The sequence below is a fragment of the Benincasa hispida genome, chromosome 8, assembly GCF_009727055.1.
Source record: "Benincasa hispida cultivar B227 chromosome 8, ASM972705v1, whole genome shotgun sequence".
NCBI classification, from domain to species: domain Eukaryota; kingdom Viridiplantae; phylum Streptophyta; class Magnoliopsida; order Cucurbitales; family Cucurbitaceae; genus Benincasa; species Benincasa hispida.
In genome coordinates this window covers 47,836,983-47,859,824 of record NC_052356.1, presented here as the reverse complement: position 1 = coordinate 47,859,824, position 22,842 = coordinate 47,836,983, and the positions used below count along the sequence as shown (strand labels likewise).

The 22,842-nt window shown below is 35.8% G+C and overlaps 3 protein-coding genes across 4 annotated transcripts; 1 reads left to right on the top strand and 2 right to left on the bottom strand.

Annotated features, from left to right (window-relative positions):
• Positions 1 to 5,965: 5,965 nt before the first annotated feature.
• LOC120083149 (protein NOI4) lies at positions 5,966 to 8,013 on the top strand. Of its 2 annotated transcripts, none has more exons than XM_039038749.1 (3): positions 5,966 to 6,145; positions 7,473 to 7,670; positions 7,753 to 8,013. In XM_039038749.1, exons 1-3 carry the CDS (start codon positions 6,137 to 6,139, stop codon positions 7,771 to 7,773), a joined length of 228 nt encoding a protein of 75 aa, XP_038894677.1. In that variant the 5' UTR covers positions 5,966 to 6,136; the 3' UTR covers positions 7,774 to 8,013. The 2 variants fall into 2 exon arrangements, with proteins under 2 accessions (XP_038894677.1, XP_038894676.1); XM_039038748.1 differs by having other exon boundaries at positions 7,750 to 8,013.
• Positions 8,014 to 8,247: 234 nt separating this feature from the next.
• Positions 8,248 to 13,307, bottom strand: LOC120083148 (zinc finger CCCH domain-containing protein 43). The gene is made up of 6 exons (XM_039038747.1): positions 12,568 to 13,307; positions 11,355 to 11,420; positions 10,692 to 10,811; positions 10,275 to 10,529; positions 9,087 to 9,347; positions 8,248 to 8,779 (listed from the first exon to the last, which is right to left on the bottom strand). Exons 1-6 carry the CDS (start codon positions 13,075 to 13,077, stop codon positions 8,576 to 8,578), a joined length of 1,416 nt encoding a protein of 471 aa, XP_038894675.1. The 5' UTR covers positions 13,078 to 13,307; the 3' UTR covers positions 8,248 to 8,575.
• A 1,073-nt stretch (positions 13,308 to 14,380) lies between these two features.
• LOC120082735 (lysine-specific demethylase JMJ705) lies at positions 14,381 to 22,638 on the bottom strand. The gene is made up of 7 exons (XM_039038015.1): positions 21,460 to 22,638; positions 20,450 to 20,528; positions 20,107 to 20,174; positions 19,784 to 19,928; positions 18,770 to 19,443; positions 17,972 to 18,664; positions 14,381 to 16,829 (listed from the first exon to the last, which is right to left on the bottom strand). Exons 1-7 carry the CDS (start codon positions 22,322 to 22,324, stop codon positions 14,707 to 14,709), a joined length of 4,647 nt encoding a protein of 1,548 aa, XP_038893943.1. The 5' UTR covers positions 22,325 to 22,638; the 3' UTR covers positions 14,381 to 14,706.
• Between the last annotated feature and the right edge of the window lie 204 nt (positions 22,639 to 22,842).

Here is a 22,842-nt window from a genome sequence, read left to right as displayed (position 1 = left end):
TACATAAATAGCAAAATTTAATTATAGTTGTGATAGACAATGTCTATCACAGATAGACGTTGATAGACTTCTATCAACCTCTATCAATGATAGAAGACTATTAACATCTATTAGTGGAAGAAATTGATACAAGTCTATCGTTGATAGGCTCATCAATGTCTATCAGTGATAGAAACGGTTAGAAATCTATTATTAATAGAAACTAATAGAAGTTTATCAATATCTATTAGTGATAGAAACTAAGAAAAAAGTCTATCATTAATACCATCAATAATAGAAATTGATACAAGTCTATCATTAATAGATGCTTATAGAAAGTCTATCTTTTTTTTTTATTTCGATAAATAATTTGACATTTTTTCGAAAATTTCTCTATTTTTATTTTGTTTCTAACTTATTAATGTAAACATGATTTTAAACCATATAGATAAGCATTTGGCAAGAGAATATTAGATTTTCTTTTTTTAAAAAAAAAATAACACGATGTAACAAGGACTAAAAACCAAAATAGACAATTTCAAAAATAAGAAACGAAGATAGAAAAAACTTGAAAATTTATGAATTAAAATCATATTTAAACATTAGTTGCGTAAATTAAAAAAAAATACAAAATGATGACACACGCTATATTTTCGCTATTTATTTTTTTCAATTCAATAACACATAGAAATGAAGAACCGAATCTTTAATATTTAGATCGAATGTGAATGTCTTAACTAATTTAATTAGGCTGAAATCCACCTCTTATTCATTAAATTATACTAATGAAAGTCAACATATAAAAATTAAAAATAAAATAAAATAAAATAATTTTAGCCCAAGCGAGAATTTTTTTTAAATAATCTTTTTTTAATATATAATGATAAAAATAGGGTAGGAGGGAAAATATTGTCAAAAATAGGTTTTTAAATCGTGTACTTGGTACAAGTACACGATTACACCCGTACACGATTAATCCATGTACTGGGTACACGAGTTCCTGTTGTTCTGGCATGCGCAGTCTGCCGTGGCATGAGGTAATCGTGTACCCGGTATACGATTACCTTAAGTCGTGTATCTGATACGACGTATACCGGTACAAATTTCCCCTCCCATTAAACTGCATCACGCCTTTCTTCTTCCTCATCCGAGCGCTTTTGCTCTTTCCTCCGTCCACTGTTTGTTTCGTCTTCTCCCCCAAAATCATCCGAAATCTTCCTCCGTTTTGCTTTCCATCTTGTCATCCAAACGTATCATTTTTACCTCCATTTGTTCGTCGTCCAAAATCGTCTGAACGCTTCTGTGGTAAAATTCTTTCCCTTTGTGTTCATATATAATCTTTATATATATAATATATATATTATATATATATATATAATATAATATATCATTTTATTTGGCATTTGGACTGAATGTTTATGGATTCATGATTTATTTGTTCGGTTGAATCAAGAAATATATGTATATATTTGTCTATTTGTTAGGCTGATTTTGTCTAATATAGTTTATGAACTTAGAAATTAGATTTTGTTGGGCTGATTTTGTTTGACTATTTTTTGGGAGGATTATGTTTGTCTATTTGTTGGGCTATTTTTTTATGATTAATTCGTTGGTTTGCAATTGAGCTGAATTAAATGTATGATTCATGGATATTGTTTTTATTTGGACTGATTTAAATGTGTAGTTTATGGATCTTAAATTTGGACTGATTTAAATGTATAGTTTATGGATCTTAGATTTGGGCTAATTTAAATGTATAGTTTATGGATTTTAGATTTGGGCTAATTTAAATGTATAATATTGAGATCTTTAACTTAGAAAATTGGATTTTATTGGGTTATTAACCTATTTTTTTATCAACTATAACCGTTGAAAAAATCATAATAAATATGTCGAAAATTTAGTTATTCTTGAACTTGGAAATGATGGAGATAGTGAAATTAACATTGAAGTGGATGAATTATTTGGAAACGATATGAACATAATCTTGAATTGGTACCGTCGGATATGTTCACCCAAATAGTTTGGAATAAAAGAATATAGGTGTAGATAACTGTAGTTTAATATGGAATGTTGTTTAATACCAAAGAAGAGAATCAAATCAAGATCTTTGGTATGTCAGAGGTAAATCATGGAGTGATAATTGTGCTTTGAGGTTACAGTCATGTCGGTGTAAAACTCATGGGATGTTCGAAATCACCAAACTTTAGGGGAATACAAACAGATTGGTTTTTCCTTCCCTCTGATGTGTCAGATACGACTATTTTTGGTCGAGTTTTTTGGTCCTTTGTAGGTCATTAATCCAGATCTATAGAACTCATCTCTACGGAAAGTATAAGAGGAAATTATTGACCGCTCTATTAATGCAAACAGACATATATTTTCTCTTGCTTTTGCTATTGTTGAAGGTGAAAATTCATCCAGTTGGTCATGGTTTTTGTGGGCATTGCATGAATATGTTACACAAAGAGAGGGTATTTGCTTGATTTTTGATAGACATAAGGGCATTCTGCAATTAATAATGAAGAAATTGGTTGGAGTGAACCTAGAGCGTACCATCGATATTGTCTTCGCCATATTGCCAGTAATTTCAATATGAAATATAAATCAAAGCAACTAAAAAATTTGATGTTTAAGGCAGGAAATCAACACCAAAGGCGCAAGTTCATTTAGTGCATGAAAGAATTGAAACAATTGCACCTTGAATGTCTTGAATATTTTTTAGACATTGATTTGGAAAAATGGACTCAGTCACATGACGGTAGGTACCACTATGGGTGGATGACAAGCAATGAGTTGAATGCATAAATGGTGTTTTCAAAAGTGCTAGAATGTTACCAATTACTTCTTTGGTTAGGCTAACACTCTATCGCACAATACTGTATTTTGAATGCTGGAGACAAGAAATCAGTGAAGCACTCAATCGTGGAGACATGTATACAAAATATGCCCTAGAAAAACTTAAGAGGTGGGAAAAACGAGCATCTACACATACGGTGACATCTATTGACAGGGAAAGTCAAACTTTTGAAGTATAAACTGGCATAAGTATGATTTCTCCCTATAAAGGACAACACATCCAAGTTTTGAGCTTGAAAGAAGGAACATTTTCTTGCAATAAGGCAGTCATTCAAGATTCCATGCTCTCATGTAATTGCAGTTTGTAATTACATGCGTAAGACATACATATCACTTATTGATGAATTCTACAAATTGTCCAATTTCAAGTGATGTTATGAAGACCACTTCCATCCAATACAACACCCAGATTATTGGCCATAATTATCATTTACAGAAGTTCGTCTAAATGCGGACTTACTAAGAGAACAAGGTCGGCCAAAAAGTACGTGCATTCATAATGAAATGGATTGGAGAGAGGCAAGTCAAATAGTGCGATGTACAATTTGCAAGAGAGAAGGACATAACAGACACACTTGTCCGCAACGTACATTAGGTGTTTCGTCTTGGGGTCATTAGGTGTATTTTTTTTTTCTTGTATTTTTTATGTAATTGTATATCTTATATACTTGTATTTTTTATGTACTTATATTTTTCATGTAATTTTATATTTTATGTACTTGTATCTTTTATGTACTTATGTTTTTTTTATGTACTTATACATTTTATGTAATTGTTTCATTTTATATAATTGTAATTTTTATGTAATTGTATATTTTATGTACTTGTATTTTTTATGTAATGAATTTATTTTATGTAATTGTATCTTTTTATGTCATGAATTTTATTGTGTAATGTAATTTGAACTTTTTAGGTAATGGAGCCCGGTCCTTCTAATCCTATACAATTATACCAACAAAATACGCATCGTTCACAATTAGTATGGGATAGTTCTTCCACTGTAGTGTTGAGTTGTCGGAGAAGGGATGCGACACTACACTATTCCCTATGTTCAACAGGCAGGTTTTCTTGGGTTGCACAAATCGGTTTTATCCAGCTTGATTGACACCTTATTACTGCTCTACTTGAGCGTTGGAGACCAGAAATCCACACATTTCACCTGCCTTGTGGGGAATGTATGATTACGCTACAAGATGTTGCCATACAATTTGGGTTACGAGTGGATGGGCAACCATTGACAGGTTCACACAGTATGACTGGAAGAACGTTTGTAAAGAGCTCTAAGGCATTCTACCAGATGATCTGAAAGGATCAAGATTGAGTATCCCCTGGTTGGCATCCCAATTTCCAGAATTACCTCCCGATGTCAACGACATCAGTGTACGTAAGTATGCACGAGCATACATCATGCAACTTATTGGAGGATTTTTATTCACTGACAAGTCAAATACTCTGGTGCATCTCATGTTCCTCCTGCTACTGTCTGATTTCAAGCACGCTGGTACGTACTCATGGGGTGGTGCATGTCTTGCATGGTTGTATAGAGAAATTTGTCGGGCTACCTATGCACTAGCGTTGAAAATAGCGGGACCACTGTACTGCTACAGATATGGGCTTATGACAGATTTCCAATTATAGCACCACAAATCCCGTTACAGGTCCCATATCATCGTCCACTTAGTGCCAGGTATTATTTTATTTATATATTTATTTCTTTACCATTTTATGTAAGAATATAAATTAATTGTATTTTTTATAATTTTAGATGGAGTGGTGTATTAGCTGCCTCTGAACAGTCAGCAAATATGTTCGTGTGCAAAAAAATATTTGACTTGTTGATGCACAATCAGGTAGCAAATGTATATATAAATGAATATTCAAAACATTTTAAATGTATACTTATCTTTTCTTTTTTTTTTTTTGTCAGATTATGTGGACGTCATACACACAACAGATTTGGTCATCCTTACCTGATTATTGACGTGATGATGAAGATATCTGGTTGACTATTAACCCTCTTATATGCTTCCATATAGTAGAGTGACATCATCCAGATCATGTGTTAAGACAGTTCGGTCTGTGACAAACGATACTTTCGTTGTCCTATACACTCCCAACATTACACCAGATCAATTTGAGAGGTAAACACGACCAATATTGGAGTCGAATCCATGCAGAATATATATCCTACTGGCATGGACGACATGATCGTTGTGCACATGGAAAATTAACGAATGGACCAGTTATATCAGACGACTACTTTTCCTGGTACAATTCAACAACGAGGCGATTTATCACACCTGATGGCGCTTATTATTACTGCATTGTAAGAGATTTAAAATCAGACATTTTCCATATATGATATGAATATTGTTTAATATTTATTTTTTTTTTAGATGTTCAATAATATTCAATGCAAAACAACTCACCAGACTTAGGTTCAATGTGTCAGCAAACATTGGTCAACGTAGAAGGTATTATTCGACAAACAAGACGACTCGATGTTACTAACACCGATCGAAGACGTATTCATCGTAGATGACAGCGGCAACAGGGAGAACCTAATTTAGAGGGACACAAAGATGAAGAGTAGGGGCTAGGGGGTCGTTTTTAAATTTCATGTAAACTTTCATTTTCAAATTATAAAATAAAGAACTAATTGTAAATATTCTTTAATATCATGACTTTTTTTTAATATGAGTGCAAGATAATTATGTTTTCACGATTAAATATATAATTGAGTTTAATAATAAAGAAATTTATGGACCCATTCCTAAGGTCATAATATTGTTGTACATCTCCAATTAAAAAATAATAATTATTTAACACACTTTTTTAAAAAAAAAAAAAAAAAAAATCATGGACCGGGTCCACGAGTTTGCATCTAACCAGTCAACCAGTCAGCCAACATGGTGTTGGCTGGACCGAGTACACTATTTCACTATTCCAATTTTGTCAATAGTTTCCCCAAAATACCTATTCTTAGAAAAACTTTCCATCTTACCATATTTTTGTCATTACATATATATAAAAAAACATTATTTAAAAAAAAATTCCCCAAGCGAGCAATATTTGAAAAAAGGAATTTATTTATAAGATTGTTCATTGAAATAATCAGCGACGTGCAACCCACGTTATCTTGCGTGTCGTTTCATTCTCGACTGTCTCTCTCTCAAGAGATTCTGTGTTGTTCTTGCAAACTATTCCTCTTCCATCCTGTTTTGCCCGCACTCTCTTTTTGTTTCTTTCCGTTTTTGGTCTTCTGCTATTCGATCCCCGGCCCTTTTGTCCTGCAATCATGGCATCGGTAAGAATTTCTACACCATTTCTCTGCTCTTTCTTTTCTTACATCAACCCGAGCTGTTCGCGCTACAATTTCCGTTATCAAAATGCGATTGTGTACATTTGGATGATCAGAATGGGTTGTTGATTAGGGTTTGTGATCGTAGTCGTAGAATTGGGTTATTGACACAAGTTAATATTGTTTAATCAATGATGCCAATATTAGCTGACATGAAGAAGGGAGATTTTGGTTCCTATGGAGCTACCAGTGCTCCATAATGCAATAAATAATCGTGTGGTTTGTTTTCTCCTTAGTTCTATTTCGCTTGACGTGTTGAGAACAAAATTGGTGTAGAAATTTCATCTCGTTTGGTTTGTAAGTTTAACAAGCTACGAGCAGGGAAATGTAAGAATCTATATGAATGAAAATATAGAATGTTCACTGTTGTTTTTTCTTAAGTGTCATCTTGCTTGACCAAATTTTCAGTCATGGTAGTCTGATTAGGGAGGAGTTAGCTTGGGTATGTAGGGAATCATATTCATAGCCGCCATTCGTGCAACGAAATGTTAGCTTATTACAACATTCCAAAACATAGAATACGTTGGGTGTGTAGACTGGACCAATGGCAACATTTATATCTCTAGTATTCAAGAAGACCGGGGGAGGTTTTTTGAATAGTGAAGTGGAATAGGAGAATTTTTAGAACTGACGGGCTGCCTTGAAAGGGTTTTGTCTTTAGCTATGCAACTCTATGGTCTGTTTTTGTGGAGTTCTGAAATTATTATTTAGCCCTTATTTCTGTCCAATGAACCCTCATAGTATATGTTTTTGTTTAAGGTCCCCAACATGTTGGTTTTTTCACCATAGCAAGCATACCTCAACTGGTAGATAAATGTGTTAGCAACCAAAAGGTCCGTGGTTCAAATCTCCCTACCTTCTATCTTACTCAAAACACATTGGGCTTGTTCTTTTTATAAGCTTGTATTCCATTTTTTTACAATGAAAGTTTGGTTTCCAATCAGGAAAACCATGCAGGATATTGAAAAATACTGATGTAGACAAGGGGGATTGGTTGTATTACTTATCTTCAGATTAAAGAGTGAAAAAAGCCATTTTATCCATCCATGTACCATGCCTAATTCCTGTGATTCCTTTTGTCGATCCTTCTATCTGCAAGTAGAAGAGTTACTGTAGGCTATATAGAGTTGCAGCGTCGATAATAAGTAATTGTGGCCTTTCCTTTATCTGAAGGCTTTTACTCGCAGAGATCACTTTTAACTTTTTCGTTAGATGTTAGTAAAATACTCAATAAAGAAAGTCTCATGTAGTAGATATCATTTGTGTTTTACAGCAGGACAAGGGCCGTCCATTGCCAAAGTTCGGTGAATGGGATGTAAATAATCCTGCATCTGCAGAAGGATTTACAGTCATATTTAACAAGGCTAGAAATGAGAAGAAGACCACTGGAACTGCTGCCAATAAGGTTCCTCAACAAATAAGTGAACCTGTCTTCAACAATGAAAGTTACCCTCAGTATCCTCCACCCAAGGTCTGTTTAATAGAAGGCTTGATAACCAATTTGTTCTAGATATCTTAAATCTAATCTATATTTTGGTATTTTGACGCAGAAGAGGTGGTTTTGCTGTGGTTGAAGCCACAGTGGTTTCAGGATCTTGAAGTTGTGTAATCTATTATAGCGAAGACATAAAATTTTGCAGCCTTATCCAACCGCGGAACTCTGACTCCACAAAGTTGTTGCACCAACAAATGACTCATACTATTCTTTTTCCCTTTTCACTTTGGAACGTTATATAATTATTTACATCACATGGTACTCAGTTTATTTGCAATGTTATACAGGATGGAAAAGGCAAATTACATTTTCAAAATCACGTTTCAATTCCATGGTGTCGTTTCTATCTTTAACTAAACAAAGCAGATATCCGATCATTCTTCTCAAAAGCTTAGATTGTTAAGCTTTTCCTAGATTTAGGAACCGAGATATTTGAAAGAATGAAGAGACTTAAAATTCAAGGACCCGTGTACAACCTATAGAACAGATAGTGTATAATATACGATATCGACCACGATCAAGTAAAGCTGCAAATGTAAAGAGAGGCTTTGGATGAAAGTCTTGAAGCAAAAGCATTGATCGTTCATGTTCTGTTTAGCCAGGTGACATGGCCGTCAAATGTTGATCTCGAAATCCCCAGATAAGATTGTATCTTAAAGCTACAAGATTCTAGCCACCGTGTGTATTAAGACAGTACATGAGAGGAATTTAAGTATAATTTACATTTTTCCTTAGTTCAACGTAAATTATAGAAAATAAGTGCCATCATTTGAAAAGCTTATGGCAGCTCAACCCGATGAAAACAAGTTGAATATATCCTTGTCCCAAACAAATGCTCCATGAAAAATCCTATATCTAGGAGGCCTCTCTGCACAAACTTCTTATGCAGACTGCTCAACTGTGGCACTGTTTCCGCTCCCTCCAGCCATTTCAGCCCCTTCTGCAGTGCTAAAGTTGCCGTGGTGAGGTTGCTGTTCAAGCTCGCCCACAGTTGAAGAAGCTGGAAGAATAGGATGGTCAAACTTGCATGATGGCCCAAACTTGCAGATGCCATAGCGACTATAATACGTGCATACGTTCTGATCCTGAACGCCATACAAAAATTGAAAAAAATCTAGTAAACAAATAAAGCCAATATATATAAGAACAATCCTTCAGTTTTGGATATGTAGAGCAAATCAAAGGAAGAGAAGGAAGATGGGGGCTGAACAAGGCGTGCAAATAAACTACAAAATTCACAAAGCAATGTAAAATCATTTACAATTTCTAAGTTTGAGTATAATGATTTGTTTCAGTAAAATACGTATTACTCTGGTCCCTTGGAGTAGGGGATCCTAGAAGTTTTCTACAGAAAAGTCTTTCATAACAACCAGGAAATTAGGGCAAGCTTACAGGTCTCAAAGGCAGGCCTTTATCATTGAGAGTGCAAGTTGGTAACTTCAGGTTCCGATTCTTTGGATGGTGATATTTGCAAAGAGATTTGAACTTACAATCCCCCGTCTTTAGAAAGTAACTGCATTCAGGCTGACCAGGTCGTTCAGGATATTCATCCACCTGCTGATGAGAAGAATAGAGATCCATCTCCGATGCTATATTGTTCACGACATATGTTGGAGGTGGAAGCACACTGATTTCTGATGGATATATGGGAGCCTTAACATTGAACATACCATGGAAGAAGTCAGCCAAGGAGTACCAGAAACAAAACCTAATTATTCTAAAAGGCACATCAAGGCACAAGTCCAACAAGAATTACTTTTCTTCCAATACCCCCATATTCGCATCAAAAGATAAAGAAATTGTCGTGAATACCAAGATGATGCAGACAGAAAGATGAGGTGTAAGTAAAAGAGGGGAAACATGAAGCTTATGTCCCGTTTGGTGACCATTTCGTTTTTGGTCTTTGGTTTTTAAAAATTAAGCCTATTTCTTCTCAATTTCTTACAATGACTTACCTCTTTTTTAAGTATAAGAGTTGAATCCTTAGTCAAATTCAAAAACAAAACAAGTTTTTAAAGACTATTTTTAGTTTCTACAAGATCATGCAGACAGAAAGATGAGGTGTAAGTAAAAGAGGGGAAACATGAAGCTTATGTCCCGTTTGGTGACCATTTCGTTTTGGGTTTTTGATTTTTGAAAATTAAGCCTATTTCTTCTCAATTTCTTACAATGACTTACCTCTTTTTTAAGTAGAAGAGTTGAATCCTTAGCCAAAATCCAAAACAAAAACAAGTTTTTAAAGATTATTTTTAGTTTTCAAAATTTGACTTAATTTTTTAAAACATTGCTAAAACGCATATTAAAAAGCAAAAAATTTAGAAGTGGAAGGAATGTTTATAGACTTAATTTTTTATTTTATTTAAAAAAAAAAAAAAAAAAAAAAAATTGCACATTTATCGAAAAAATTCCATATTTCAATCTTTCTCTATTTCTAATAAATCCAACATCCTAGCTACAAACTGGTTATTTTTGCAGTCATAGGAATTTCAACTCCTTTTGGTACTCAAAGAAGTATTGGTACTGAAATTTACTCATTGATATCGAATCGAGTGAGAATCTGAGATGAAATCAATATAGTACCTGGTACCCATTCCATTCTGAATCTTGAGATGGTGAAATCATAGCAGGTACAAATGTTGTGGTTTCATTAAGTACTCTTGGTGAAGTCCAGGATGTGATCTGTGATTGTGATGCACCTTGTAAGGGCACTCCATTATTATATCCTGAAAGAGATTCAGATATAGCAACAGCTGTAGGATCAGGGTGATTAAACTTGCAGTTTGCTCCGTATTTGCAGGACCCTGTGCGCATGTAATAGGGACATTCTTTTTCATCCTGTCAATTAAAAGATCATTAAATTCTTCAAGAACAAATGAGATAAGAGATCCAGTCTATAAAGCTGATGATGAAAGAGAGGTGACTTCAAGACAATTGATGATCCACACTTCAAATTTGGAAAAGGTTCATCTTTAAACAATAATAAAGAACAAACTTAACTGGTCGGATTGGCAGACCAAGGAAGTTAAGCTCTAGAATTGGGCTTGTTAACGCTCTTGGTCTCGTGTGGTTATATCTACAAGCGTTTCCATATTTACAACCCCCGGTCCTCGAGTAAAACTGCAAATGGCTCATCAGGTGTAACAGTTAATCTGATATCAGTAAATCATGCATATCGCAAAGGAATATGAATATTTCACTATCTTGTACGGTAAAGAGAATTCAAGAATATGTGAACTTCGTTCAAGTCCAACATTTCAACATAATTACTATCTATGTATCAGAAAAAGATCATAGAAAGATTCAGTTGGATGAACAATTGTTGAATTTTTTAAAAACCAAATCTCAAAATTCGTTTAAGATGAAAATTCCTGTTCAGCATTTGACTAAAAAACGTCAAGAACCACGAAAGTCTGTGTATGCAATAGACTGCAAATTTTAATTGTTTGAAAACATCATCTTAGTTAAAGATTTTGTCCTTAAGACACCGCAGCAAAAGAAATTGAGAAGAAAAACTTCCCGAGTGGCATGGGAAATTAAATTAATCCAAGATAACCTCTGTTATAAAGGAATATAAGAAAAGTTCACAACTGGGGGAATGCATGAGGCCCTATAATTGTAGTAAAATACTTGAAACATTTTTCATGAGACCACAATGGAAACCTTGCATTCTGCCTTGCTTGCTATCCCAGCTGAATCATCCTCGTACTTCAATTTCTCAGAAACAACCTTTAAAATTAAACAAAGCAAAACCCATCAAGAAAAACGTCATTCAAAAATAAATAGATAGATTAACAACAGAAAGATAAAATCCAGATTTTCTAAAACAAGAAGTAACACTGAGAAATCACTGAATGAAGTGAGAAATAATAAAAAAGAAGAAGCTGAGAAGAAGAGCCATACTAACTTGCAATCAAATAATTAGCAGTTTCACATGCATAAAAAAAGCTATTCGACTATACACAAAAATCAAGAGCACTCGAGACATTTCTTCAGCCCTTCGGACTGGATTGACAAGTAGATGAGAAAATAATAAATGGTTCTACACTTTGCACCAGCTTGGCCTTCATCATCGACCATGTTGAATCTTTCATTGAAAACAGAAAATTACAAGAGACCTAAGCATAGCTAAGAACCACACAGTCCTCTGCAAATTTTAACTTCATACTTAACTAGTATATAAGTATATTTAAGCACTTTTGTTTTAGAGTGTTCCTCCAGAAAATTACCAAAAAGCCAAAATAACAATTCTTCAATGAGTACACTCAAAATATCATAAGATAGCAGTTCCAAATCCATATTTTTACCGATAGAACAAGAGATGGACGGATGCCAACACACCGGAAACAGGAAAGTCTCACCTCGGACAAAACTATGCAGGCTGATACATGTTACTAGCATTTATAATGATGCCTGAGTGAAGGCTACTTCCTCAAATTTAAGAGAAAAAGAGAAATATTATGATCTTTCCAGCTAATTTTATCAGTTTATGGAGTTGTCTTTGCAATCTCCAGTAGGTTGGACTTGGCCCTCCTCATTTGCACTTCTAATTTGTTCAATGATTTTTATTTGTTTTTAATCTAAACAAGTAGACAAAGTTAATGCAGAAATGTACAGCAATCTAGCAGACCAGTTCTTCTGTCGTCAATTCTCTTAACAGAATTGAATAGTTTCTTCTCAGGTAAAATATTTAAAACTATCTGGCATCCCATTTGCATAGATTATAGATGTAGGAGTATAAAAACTGTACATGCAAAAATTAACTTAACTTATCAGCTGAATATAATACTGGAAAAGGGAGATTTTATGATCAACAAACAAATATAAACGATGAAAGTATTTGCTCCTCAAGTGAATGAGATCGCCAAAAGCCCACCTGGTTTTTCTTTCGCGCAGGGTGATTGAATTTACAAAATGATCCGAACTTGCAAGTCCCAGTCTTAAGGTAAAACGCACAATCCTCAGCCTCAGGCCGTAAAGGGTACTGGTTGCTTCTGCCTCTCCAATCCCCTTTCTTTTCCACTTCACCGCCGTCACCGTCACCATCGCCTGCATCAACCTCGTCATCGACATCATCATCATCCTCATTCCTAACGCTTCTATCTCGATCACTTTCATCGATCTTCTTCGTATCATTTCCTTCATCTTCACAGGGATTCTTCGCAACTTCCCATTCTCCACCTTCATCAAAATCTTTCACAGTTTCCTCTTTGTCATCCTTCAAATCCAAATTCTGAAGTTCTGCATGGATGCGATCATCTCTGGCTACATGCTTTGCATCAAATGGTGCAGGATCAAGAACAGAACTATGAAACTGTGAAGATTGAAACCCAGAAGCCGATGCTTCACAGTGATTAGGGACCGAAACAGCCTCAGAAGATTCCATTTCTGCTTCACATTTGAACCCAAAAACCCTAGCTACAGAGAATAAAGTACATGGAGAAATGGGTGTAGTGAAAAAAAATAAACTTTTGTAGCAAATATCAATTGGGTTGACGCTAATTGCTAGTGAGAACTAAAAACAAGAAAAGTTGCACAAAAAAAAGGTTACTTTCTGCACTGCGTACGTTTGCGCTTCTCTCTCTCTCTAAACAATTTTCAAATTTTCATTTTCTTTTTTCTTCTCTTCTGGACGATTCTTGTGGTGCTTTGACCTTATTGGATAGGAAAGTAAATTGGGTTGGATTGGATTTCATTTTTTTTACCAAAAAAAATTTGGAGAAAAATTGTAAATTAAAAAAATTATGAAGCCATTAAAGAGAGGAGTTTCCATCCCAAGGTTCCATGAATCTCAGTAAAAATGACATAAATATGTGTAAAGCCTTAACTTTATTTATAAAAAAAAGAAAAATCCCTTTGATAAGAGAACAAAGAATATTAAACTTTTTTTTCCCCAATATTTATATAAACTTTAAGCTCTCTTTTTTTTTTTCCCAATATTTATATAAAGAAAGTTCTTTTGACTACCTTCCCACTTGTGGTTTTTATTTATTTATATTAAACATGAATTGGATTAACTAATAGAAAAAGATGACTTTTGGGTTCCATAAGAAATGCTCTGTGAATCACAGTGCATTTAAACTGAAATTGGCAACATAATTAAAAGCGAGTGTTTTAATTGCTAAAAACAACCTCAAAATAAGGCATGGAAAGGTAGAGAGAGTCTTAGATTCAGACGCAAAATTTGTCTCCTAATGATAGATTCTTGCATTCAATTTCCCTGCCAGGTTAAGCTCTGAATATTAGAGAGCTTTTGATGTTAAAAAATCAACCACAACTTCCTACATAAGGTTAAGATTTGAATCTTTTATCCTATCTTTTTATTATATTCTTCACTCGAGATCAAAAGTACAAATTTTCAGAAAAGTTTATTTGAACTAAGAGAGAAATTTAATGTGAAAAGAGAACCCCAAGATCCATACATAGCTTAAACTAATAAGTAAAAGGATGAAAATTGTCACCATAGAAGACAAAGAAAGGACTCCTTTGACATTATATGAAGAGAATTTAACAGGTGAAAATCAGACAAAAGTTCTATCTTTTTCAGTAATTTGAACATACTCAACTGGTCAATATCATTTTGATTTGATGAGAAGACAACTTCCAGAGTAGGTCCAAGAAGATTTCTAAAATGTTTTATGTACAAATATCATAAACCAGAAGATGTGCCACCAAATATAGCACCAATATTTCAGTTGTAAAAGTAAATCATTGCATCAATGAAAGGAAAAGAAAACTGCACAAAGTTCCCAGAAGGGGTAAGGTCCAACCCTCAACCAAGATCAGGATTAGCATCTGACTTCATTGGTGAAGAATGTTTGAAGATCCAAGCAATTGCTCAGGTTACAGAAAATAAATAGCCCCAATGAAAACAGACAGCACAACAGAATTAATCGTTACTCTGAATGATAATAATTACAGGGATGTTCTAAACCTATCCCTATATCTAAATCCTAAATCTGTCGATTAACCAACAGAACTACCCAAGTTAAACACATTTTCATCTGCCGCAATATTAACCTCTACCTTTCTTTGTCGAATGTCCAGTCTTCCGCTTGTGACGACTGAAATCCGAAACAAATCTGAATGTCTGACCACATCCTGGTTCAGCACAAACATAAGGTCGGGCACCTGTATGAACACGAATATGTTCTGTTCGTGCCCATGCCCATTTGAAAGTCATCTTGCAGCCCTTCCATGGACATTTGAGGGGACGGTCGTCCATGTGGACTCGACGATGCTGCACAAGGTACTTGTGTGAGAAAAACTTCTTTCCACACCCCTTGACGGGACAAATGTTTCGTTTGTGCAAGACAAGTTCTTGTTTTGAACCAAAACTCATATTGCAACCCTCGATGTCACAAAGATATTCTGATTCTTCATCCCTTGCTTTTGAATCTCTATGGCCTGCTGAAGTCTTCAAAGATGAACCATTCTTCGCCTTTTTCTTGCCAATTGGTTTTTTATCTTTCAGTTTTGCTTCTGAAAGTTTTGTAGGCTTTGGAGTTCTTTTTCTAAGACGTGTGCTAGGTCCACCTGGTTGCTCTTCCTCTGATTCTAAATCAGTCGATTTACCATTCCTCTTAGTTTGCTTACCCCGCCTATTTGTCGCATGCTGTGGCTGAGGGGTCTCTAATTTTAATGTATGGCGGCCTCCACGTTTTAAAGATTGAGCAAATTCTTCTTTCAAAGTTTGGGAGGTTCCTCGCTTTGCGGGTCGCAGGATCTCTTGTTTCATTTGCGAAATTGTCTCTGTCTTGACTGGCTTACTTCGGAGTACCCTCCTACTGCATTGATTAGCACTATCATCAAGCTGGTCATCTGATGTAATTTCTCTGAATTGCATGTTTCTTCTAATATTCCGATGCTGCAGAAGAGAATTATCATCTTCATCTGGACCATCTGAAAATGCATCTTCCCGTGCAGTACGTTTGGCTGGTTTTCTTTGAGGCATACTTCTATGCTGATGAGAATTATTTTCTAGGGAGTCCTCTGAAACTGCATCTTCACTCTCCATAGATTTGGCCTTCTTGCTTCTCGAAGGCCTTTGATGATGCCAAAGAAAACTATCATCCCGTATATCATGTGAAAGGGCATTCTTTTTAAGAACTTTGGTTTGTTTGCTTTTCGGAATCCTTCTATATTGCTTAAGAGAACCACTCTCCAGACACTCATCTGAAAGTGCATCTTGTCTCTCAATGTATGTCTTGCTTTTAATCTTTTTCCCCCGATGCTGAGAAGAATAGTGCTCTAAGGAATCATCAGAAACTGAAGGTTCTATCTCACCCCACTTGGGCAGCTTGAATCCAGAGAACCCTCTGTGCAGATTATGACGATCTCCAAGAGAATCATCTGAACCAGTATCATCTGTCCCACAAGATGTCACTCCCTTGCTGATGGGAACTCCATGTTTTCTATAAGAATCATCCTCCACAGAATCATCCGACATAGCATCATTGCTCTCTTCAAATTTGGATCGCTTGTTCCGTAGAATACTATGATGCTGATGGATACAATCATCAACCGAAGCATCTGAAACCATGTCCTCTGACTCTATAGGTTTTTTGGCTTTCTTAGTTGTTCCACTCCCATAAGTCATTTTTCTCTTGCCAGCAGACTTTCTATTTACCATAACAGTCTCATTTTTCTGAATATTTTCTGATTTCCTATCAACCTTGTCATCTGACATTGTCCAAGAAGGGAAGATGTCTACATCTTCTTCTTGAGGATCTCTCTTTGCTAGCAAAGGATGAACTTGATTTGACATCCAGACTTTCCCACACCATTTCCCTGCAACTACTCTTTTCAACTTGCCAGTCCTCCTTTGATAGACTTTCGGCTTACCAGAAGAGTTATTAGCAGAAGTACTACGGCCAAATGCATTATAAATAACAGAGTTGTATGGCATCTGCTTACTATAAAGAGGAGAGTGACTAAGGTTGGCACTATAAAAGAGATTTATTACCAACTTTACAGCCCAGTCTCCATTACCTGGAATTGCTTCCTCGCTATCTAAAGCTAACTGGATCCTCTTTTCTTCATCTTGGGTGGCACCTCTGAACATTGTATCGGTCCAAAGATGGTTCATACTTAATTCTTGTGCCACCAGTTTTGCTTCTGCCTCCATCTTCGGATAGTCTGTAACAATTTTTCAGTAATGCAGACAATGTTAGATGCAGCAAAATTTTCAACTTTGGCATAATAGTCAGAAAAACTAACAAACAGTAATAACCAATATAAAAATCCAAAACATACTCTATGAACAGTAATCGTATATATTTACCGATAACGTACTTGATATATTTGAATAAGAATGAAATAATTCTATATTGGAAGTAGAGGCATAAATGAAAAATATTGAGGGTGTGTGGTTCAAAGTTGTAGCATTAGCAATAGTGACTAATACCTCTAGATGGCCCTGAGACGAGTACAACTCGGTGACTCATCAACATCAGAAACCACAAAAAGAAAGGTAGAAGGCTTGAAGAATTCTAACAGAAAAACAAAGAAATTGACCTTGTGCTCCATATAACAAGAAAAACTAACATAGAAGTCACCAAGATCTTTACATAGAAGCCTCCACATAACACTAATCAAACTGACATTAATTAGCGGTTTGACATTGTGCTCCATGCCAGTACAGAACTTGACACCAGTCCAAACTAACCCAAGATCTTTGATCCTGTTTTGAAAATATTCCATGTTCGTCCCCAACCACAAAACCCAAAACTACGATTTAAATACTGCAGCAAAAGAAGTAACCCTTCTCAAGAGGCCTCCAGATGTAACTAAGAGATTGAAATTGTTGTTCTAAGAAAACCTAAAAAACATAAAACTCATGTAGCAAGATGCCAAGACCCAACTCCAGCAGGAAAGATAATGATTCGAGGATTCAACATTATATTTACACATTATCAACTGAGAAGAAAGAAAGAGGAGGCCTTTCCTTTGAATGTCCAGTCACAAGGAACCTTTTCAGTGCCAAAATCCAAAGAAATTCAAACTTCTGAAGGGATGACTCCATCATATCATAACACCTCCATAGATAATGGAAAACTTACTAAACCACTTAAATGGTTTGAAACACCAATCAAATCACAAATCAGTGATAAGCAGAAGATATTTTAGGAAAAAATTTTACGTTTATTACCATTAAAATTAGTTGTTACAATTATAACAATAATAATTATTATTATTATTTTGCAGGTTACGTGGAACAGACCAGGGTTCAATCCGTCTAACCCTATATCACAGAACAAGTATATGACTAAATATTGCACCTGGATGACAAAGTAGAAGAATGTGTACTCCTCCAATTGGCCGAAGTTGTTGTTCAACTTCTTTTGCATGCTCTAGACAAAATACATGCAATCTAGAGGAGTCTTCATCGATATCTGGAGCAAATGGCATATTCTCAATCTCCACTGGTTCAGTGGACTTGTCAAACACTGGTTTTTCAGTATCAGCATCTAAGGAAGATCTGCCATTCACATGTGAATCTTGATATCTAGTTGACAAGCCATTTTTCTTTATTGAACCTATGCCATCCATTTCAGACCCAGAAGAACAATTGAACGAGTCTTTGGAATCAGATTTAGCTCGTCCAAATTCTTCATAGTCATTGACTTGAAATTGCATTTGATCTGCAGCGTTAACACGAAATGCCGAGGGATCGTGATTCGAAAGTGCAGTGTTCTTGCAATATTCACTAGAAGTAAGGCCAGAATTCTCAAACTGATATTGGTCTTCTGAAGAACAAATCATTAGTTTAGCATCATCTGCTTCAGCATTGTCCTCCTCAGAATCAGAAGAATGTCCATAAGTCAATGCAAGCATGCCAAGGGCAGAAGTCTCATTCCGTTTTTCAGTATTTAAATTTGCTTCATGACTTTCATCAACTACTGGAAGCTGGCGATTGACAGCCTGGACTGGGACGTCATACAAACCATCAGAAACACACATATCTCTTTTTCCTGCATTGTTGGTAAAATGAGCGTTCTAAGAGAGAATGGAACCTCGACAAAATTATTAATTAAAAAAGGCAGCCAACTACAATATTAATTAGTTATAAAACCTACCACTGTTACTAATCGGCTGAGAGCTAACTGCATGCCCATCTCTAATAGCAATCCCTTCACTGGCTATCCCAGAACCAACAACCCAATCATTAAAGAAGCTACAGTCAGCTGACATAAGGTACCTAGCAGCTTGTTCTCTGGGTTGGATGATGGCTACACAGGCAAAGCTTAAAATACCACACGTGACACAAGAAAATAGTCTTTGATCTGATAATCCATCGCCTTGAACATTACCACCTCGTTCATTCTTGGCATTCAAAGACCTTGAACTTGAAGCACATAAATTGTCCATACTTCTTTCAGATAGAGTAGAATATGGCCCATTAGCTGAATAGAAACCTTTCACTCGATTAATTCCTGGGCTATTTTCTAGTGCAAGATTATCATAATCAAAACTTTGAGGAGATTTCGTTTCTTCCTTAGAACTGCAAACACCAGCAGGAAATCTAGGTTTTGCTCTCAAGTGGGATCCAACACGCAGTCTCGAATAAATAGATTCTAAAGAACCTGGGGGAAGAAGTACAACTGAAGCTCCTCTTCCAAGAATGTCCAGCAAGCTGTTATTCTCTACAATATTCTGTACAAATAACTCTTTTATAACTGTATCTCCTTCACTCTTCCTTTTATCTTTTAGTCGTGAACTTCTTGGTTCAGCACCAGTGCACAGAGGTGCTCTGTAAGTTAAAACATAAGATGTAGTCAAACGAGTGAGCGAGAAAGTCATATATTAGGAGCGATAAAAAATCCAAAAGACCAATATTGATAAGATAGAAGAATTTGTAACAATGGCTACTTAGTAGATTTCCAAATGACACATGTTTAAACCTTCGAAATAGCATACAGAAGGAACATAAAGTTGATGCAGCAATGATAACAAATTTTAGCACAGCAAGTATTTTACATTTCATCAGACTTGAAATTAATTCAAAAAAGTTAAAAGAACAAAGAAAGCAACTGAAAATGAAAGGAACCATTTTGGTAAAATGGATGTTACAAATAAAAGGCAAAACAAACCTGGAACTTAAAGCAAGATCATATAGCAACTGATAATGAGAGACCATTGGAGGATAATTGATCGAAGCTCTACGAATAGCAGCATCTTTAGCAACCCTTAACCATTCTGGAGTTGCAATATTGGCTGCCTCCCCACAGTTAAATCCTAGAGGAAAGTACCAAATACACATAATACATGAAACAGATATAACTATGATTTAGAGTTTATATTAAACAACAAAAAAACATATATTATTTTTTACACGAAAAAACAAACAAAAATTATAAAATGAACGGCAGAGACCAATCACATATGCATCATGAAACTATGGTAGAGACCTCACCATGGCTGAAACCTGTATGATAAGCTCGAGGAAAAGTGACAACAAATTCACCTGCATTTTGCACTAACCTGATGCAAATCAATTAAAGCAGTGAGTATACAGTTCTGACTACTTTTGAGATCAAATGACGATGCGAAGGAACTCCTATTAGTGGGAAAAATATCACATCCACACAGGGGGAACAGGTGGTAACAATAGAAATGGCAATATTTTTTGGGCCAATATCATCAACTGGTCAGAGTAAGACCATTTGTAATGACTGATGTTTTAACTCCCAGGTGCCTACCCTAGAGAAACAATACCTAACTCAAGGAAGTCAAAAGGTTAACATAATGCTGGTTACCTGCAACACGGAACTCCAGCGCTAACTAGAACTTCAGGTGACATCACAGTGGTCTTCTCACCAAGAACAGCAAAAGTTACTGGATGAAAAAAGGAAGAATAACTGATTATGAAAAAAAAAATCCAAAACTGATGCTCATTTTGGGAGCAAATTGAAATTATAGCCATTCTGTACGAACTTAATTTATTAAATGAAGACGACTCCAAAAAAAATCTTCATCGAGAAAGAAAAATGACATAACAAGAAAATATTGATTGTGGAAAGAGAAAAGAGGAGGGCAGGGGACGATTGTACTACTTATATATGACACACATATGAAAAAAGTGGGAAAAGCTAAGAATGATCCACTTCCTGAAGCACTCTTATAATCAAAACTTAACTACAAGTTCCACATGGGGGAGCCATCATTATCATAAATAATAGATAATAGTACAGAATTTTGAACAAGAAAATAGTTGAACAGAGTTCTGTGGAGAAAACACCAATGTAAACGCAAAAGGGAAAAATAAAATGCACAAGAAGCATTGATGGACGGAAACAAGGAACTGTGCAGGCAGTCCGATTGGTAAAAGAATGAACCTAAAAAGTCAAGTGAATTACAGAACCTATCACAATGTGATTGGTCTGACAAGTAACAGGGCCCAATTTTCCCTTGAACAGTCAAATGCCAATAGCATATACAATTATACACCTCGTTATGCAAGGGATAATGATCAGAGGAAGATCCCATTCAGTAGCATGTCTATAATAATGCTATCCGCTTAAAAACACATACTCAGTTACATCAATCCAATTTAACCAATGCAACTATAACATTGCTTCCAAGAACATAACTGAACATGCGTAGTAGACCAGAACTGATCCAGATGAAGTTTAGGAGTGAAGTTAATTTGGTAGGGTGAGAGTGCAAATGATATTCAGAACTAACTTTCTTCCTGTAACCATAAAACATATAAGATGGGGGAAATTGCGAGTAGTAGTTTCCTACTTCAATGAAGCCATCAACTCACCAAGAGGATTGATTTCTCCTCCGTATCCCTGAACCCTTACAACCTCTTCAAACGCCACAGCAGCATCTCTAGGCACGCCATACCATGTCTTTCCCGCCCCCATATGCAGATAATTCAAACTATGCAAATCATGGTCTTCTACATGCCAAGCAAACCAACTGAACATCATAGCAACATAGACCATCGGCGAAGTAACTCCTGGAATCTCTTCCTTCATAAACCTCAATAGAGACCCTTTCGCCCTAGACACACCTCTCATGTTCCACGCCGTTTCCCCAAGCGTCGTTCCTTCCCCTGCCTCCCTAAACATTTTTGCACTTACAGGCACAAAAGCTGAACCAGGCATATCGTTTGCATATTCCACCGAAAAGGGCTTGTCCAAAGTGGCCCTCCAATAGAGTGTCTCGATTTCCAAAGGCGAAAGCCCTCCTTTCTTCGTACATTTCTTCAAATAGCTTTTCTCAAAGCTCTTTGCCTTAGCCTCAAATTGCTGAAATGTATAGTACTCACCGCTCTGCCACACTGATTTCTGAACCGGTCGTGGTTTCCGCGGGCAAAACCCGATCTGTTGTTGTCGAGTTGTGAATGTAGGCGGAGACTTGGAATTAGTCAAGTCAGAACAGGGGGCACGAGCTGCAAGCGACTTATTGAAATTGACGATTACAGTTTTCTTCGGTGAAGGTGGTACAGGGGGCACAATTTTGCAGATTCCAAACTTGGAAGCCTCTTTTTCGATCTTGAAAATGTATGAAATTGGATCTTGAAACTCTGCTAAAGTTGGGTGATATTCAGGAGCCAACGGTAGGGTTTTGAGCCAAGAAAGTACCTCTTGCGTAGGCTCTGCGGCCATGGCTGTGGCTGCCATTAATAGAAGCAAAGTTGAAGGTGAACTACAGCAGGGTTTCTCATGCAAGACCCATTTTCAACGAATGCACAGAATCAAACACAAAAAACAGCCTTCTTGCATTCCCTGTTTCAAATTTTCTGCTTCTTCTTTCTGGAAATCTTGCCGAATACAATTTTGAATTTCCCCTGTTTCTCCAATCATACAGAGGAAAGGAAAGAGAAGAAGAGCAAAAATTGAAAATAAAATAAAATAAATAAATAAAAGAAAAAAGAAAAAAAAAAGTTTTATATTTTGGGGGCAGAGGAGAGTGAGAGGTTGGAGTAGAGTAGACATGTGAGTGGGGGGATTTATTCTGGGTTTGCGAACGGTTCTCAAAATCACGCTTCTTTCTCCATTAATTTACGTTTTTGCCACCTATACTTTCAATTCCAGAAAAATAACTCTACAAATTCGTAATTGCAATCTTGTCTCGCAGTTACCCAATCCTAGTGGTTATTTATTTATTTTATTTGTTTTTCTTTTTCTAATGGTTATAT

Bases quoted from the DNA above. Each gene is read 5' to 3' on its own strand.
- LOC120083149 (XM_039038748.1), top strand. The intron at 7,671-7,749 runs GTCTGTTTAATA...ATTTTGACGCAG, and splicing joins CTCAGTATCCTCCACCCAAG to AAGAGGTGGTTTTGCTGTGG.
- LOC120082735 (XM_039038015.1), bottom strand. From the start codon at position 22,324: ATGGCAGCCACAGCCATGGCCGCAGAGCCTACGCAAGAGGTACTTTCT. The intron at 19,929-20,106 runs GTGAGGTCTCTA...ACTTTCCTCTAG, and splicing joins TCATACAGGTTTCAGCCATG to GATTTAACTGTGGGGAGGCA. The intron at 18,665-18,769 runs GTAGGTTTTATA...CCAACAATGCAG, and splicing joins TCAGCCGATTAGTAACAGTG to GAAAAAGAGATATGTGTGTT.
- LOC120083148 (XM_039038747.1), bottom strand. From the start codon at position 13,077: ATGGAATCTTCTGAGGCTGTTTCGGTCCCTAATCACTGTGAAGCATCG. The intron at 10,812-11,354 runs GTTTCCATTGTG...AGCCATTTGCAG, and splicing joins CAAGCAAGGCAGAATGCAAG to TTTTACTCGAGGACCGGGGG. The intron at 8,780-9,086 runs GTAAGCTTGCCC...TATGGCGTTCAG, and splicing joins AAGGCCTGCCTTTGAGACCT to GATCAGAACGTATGCACGTA.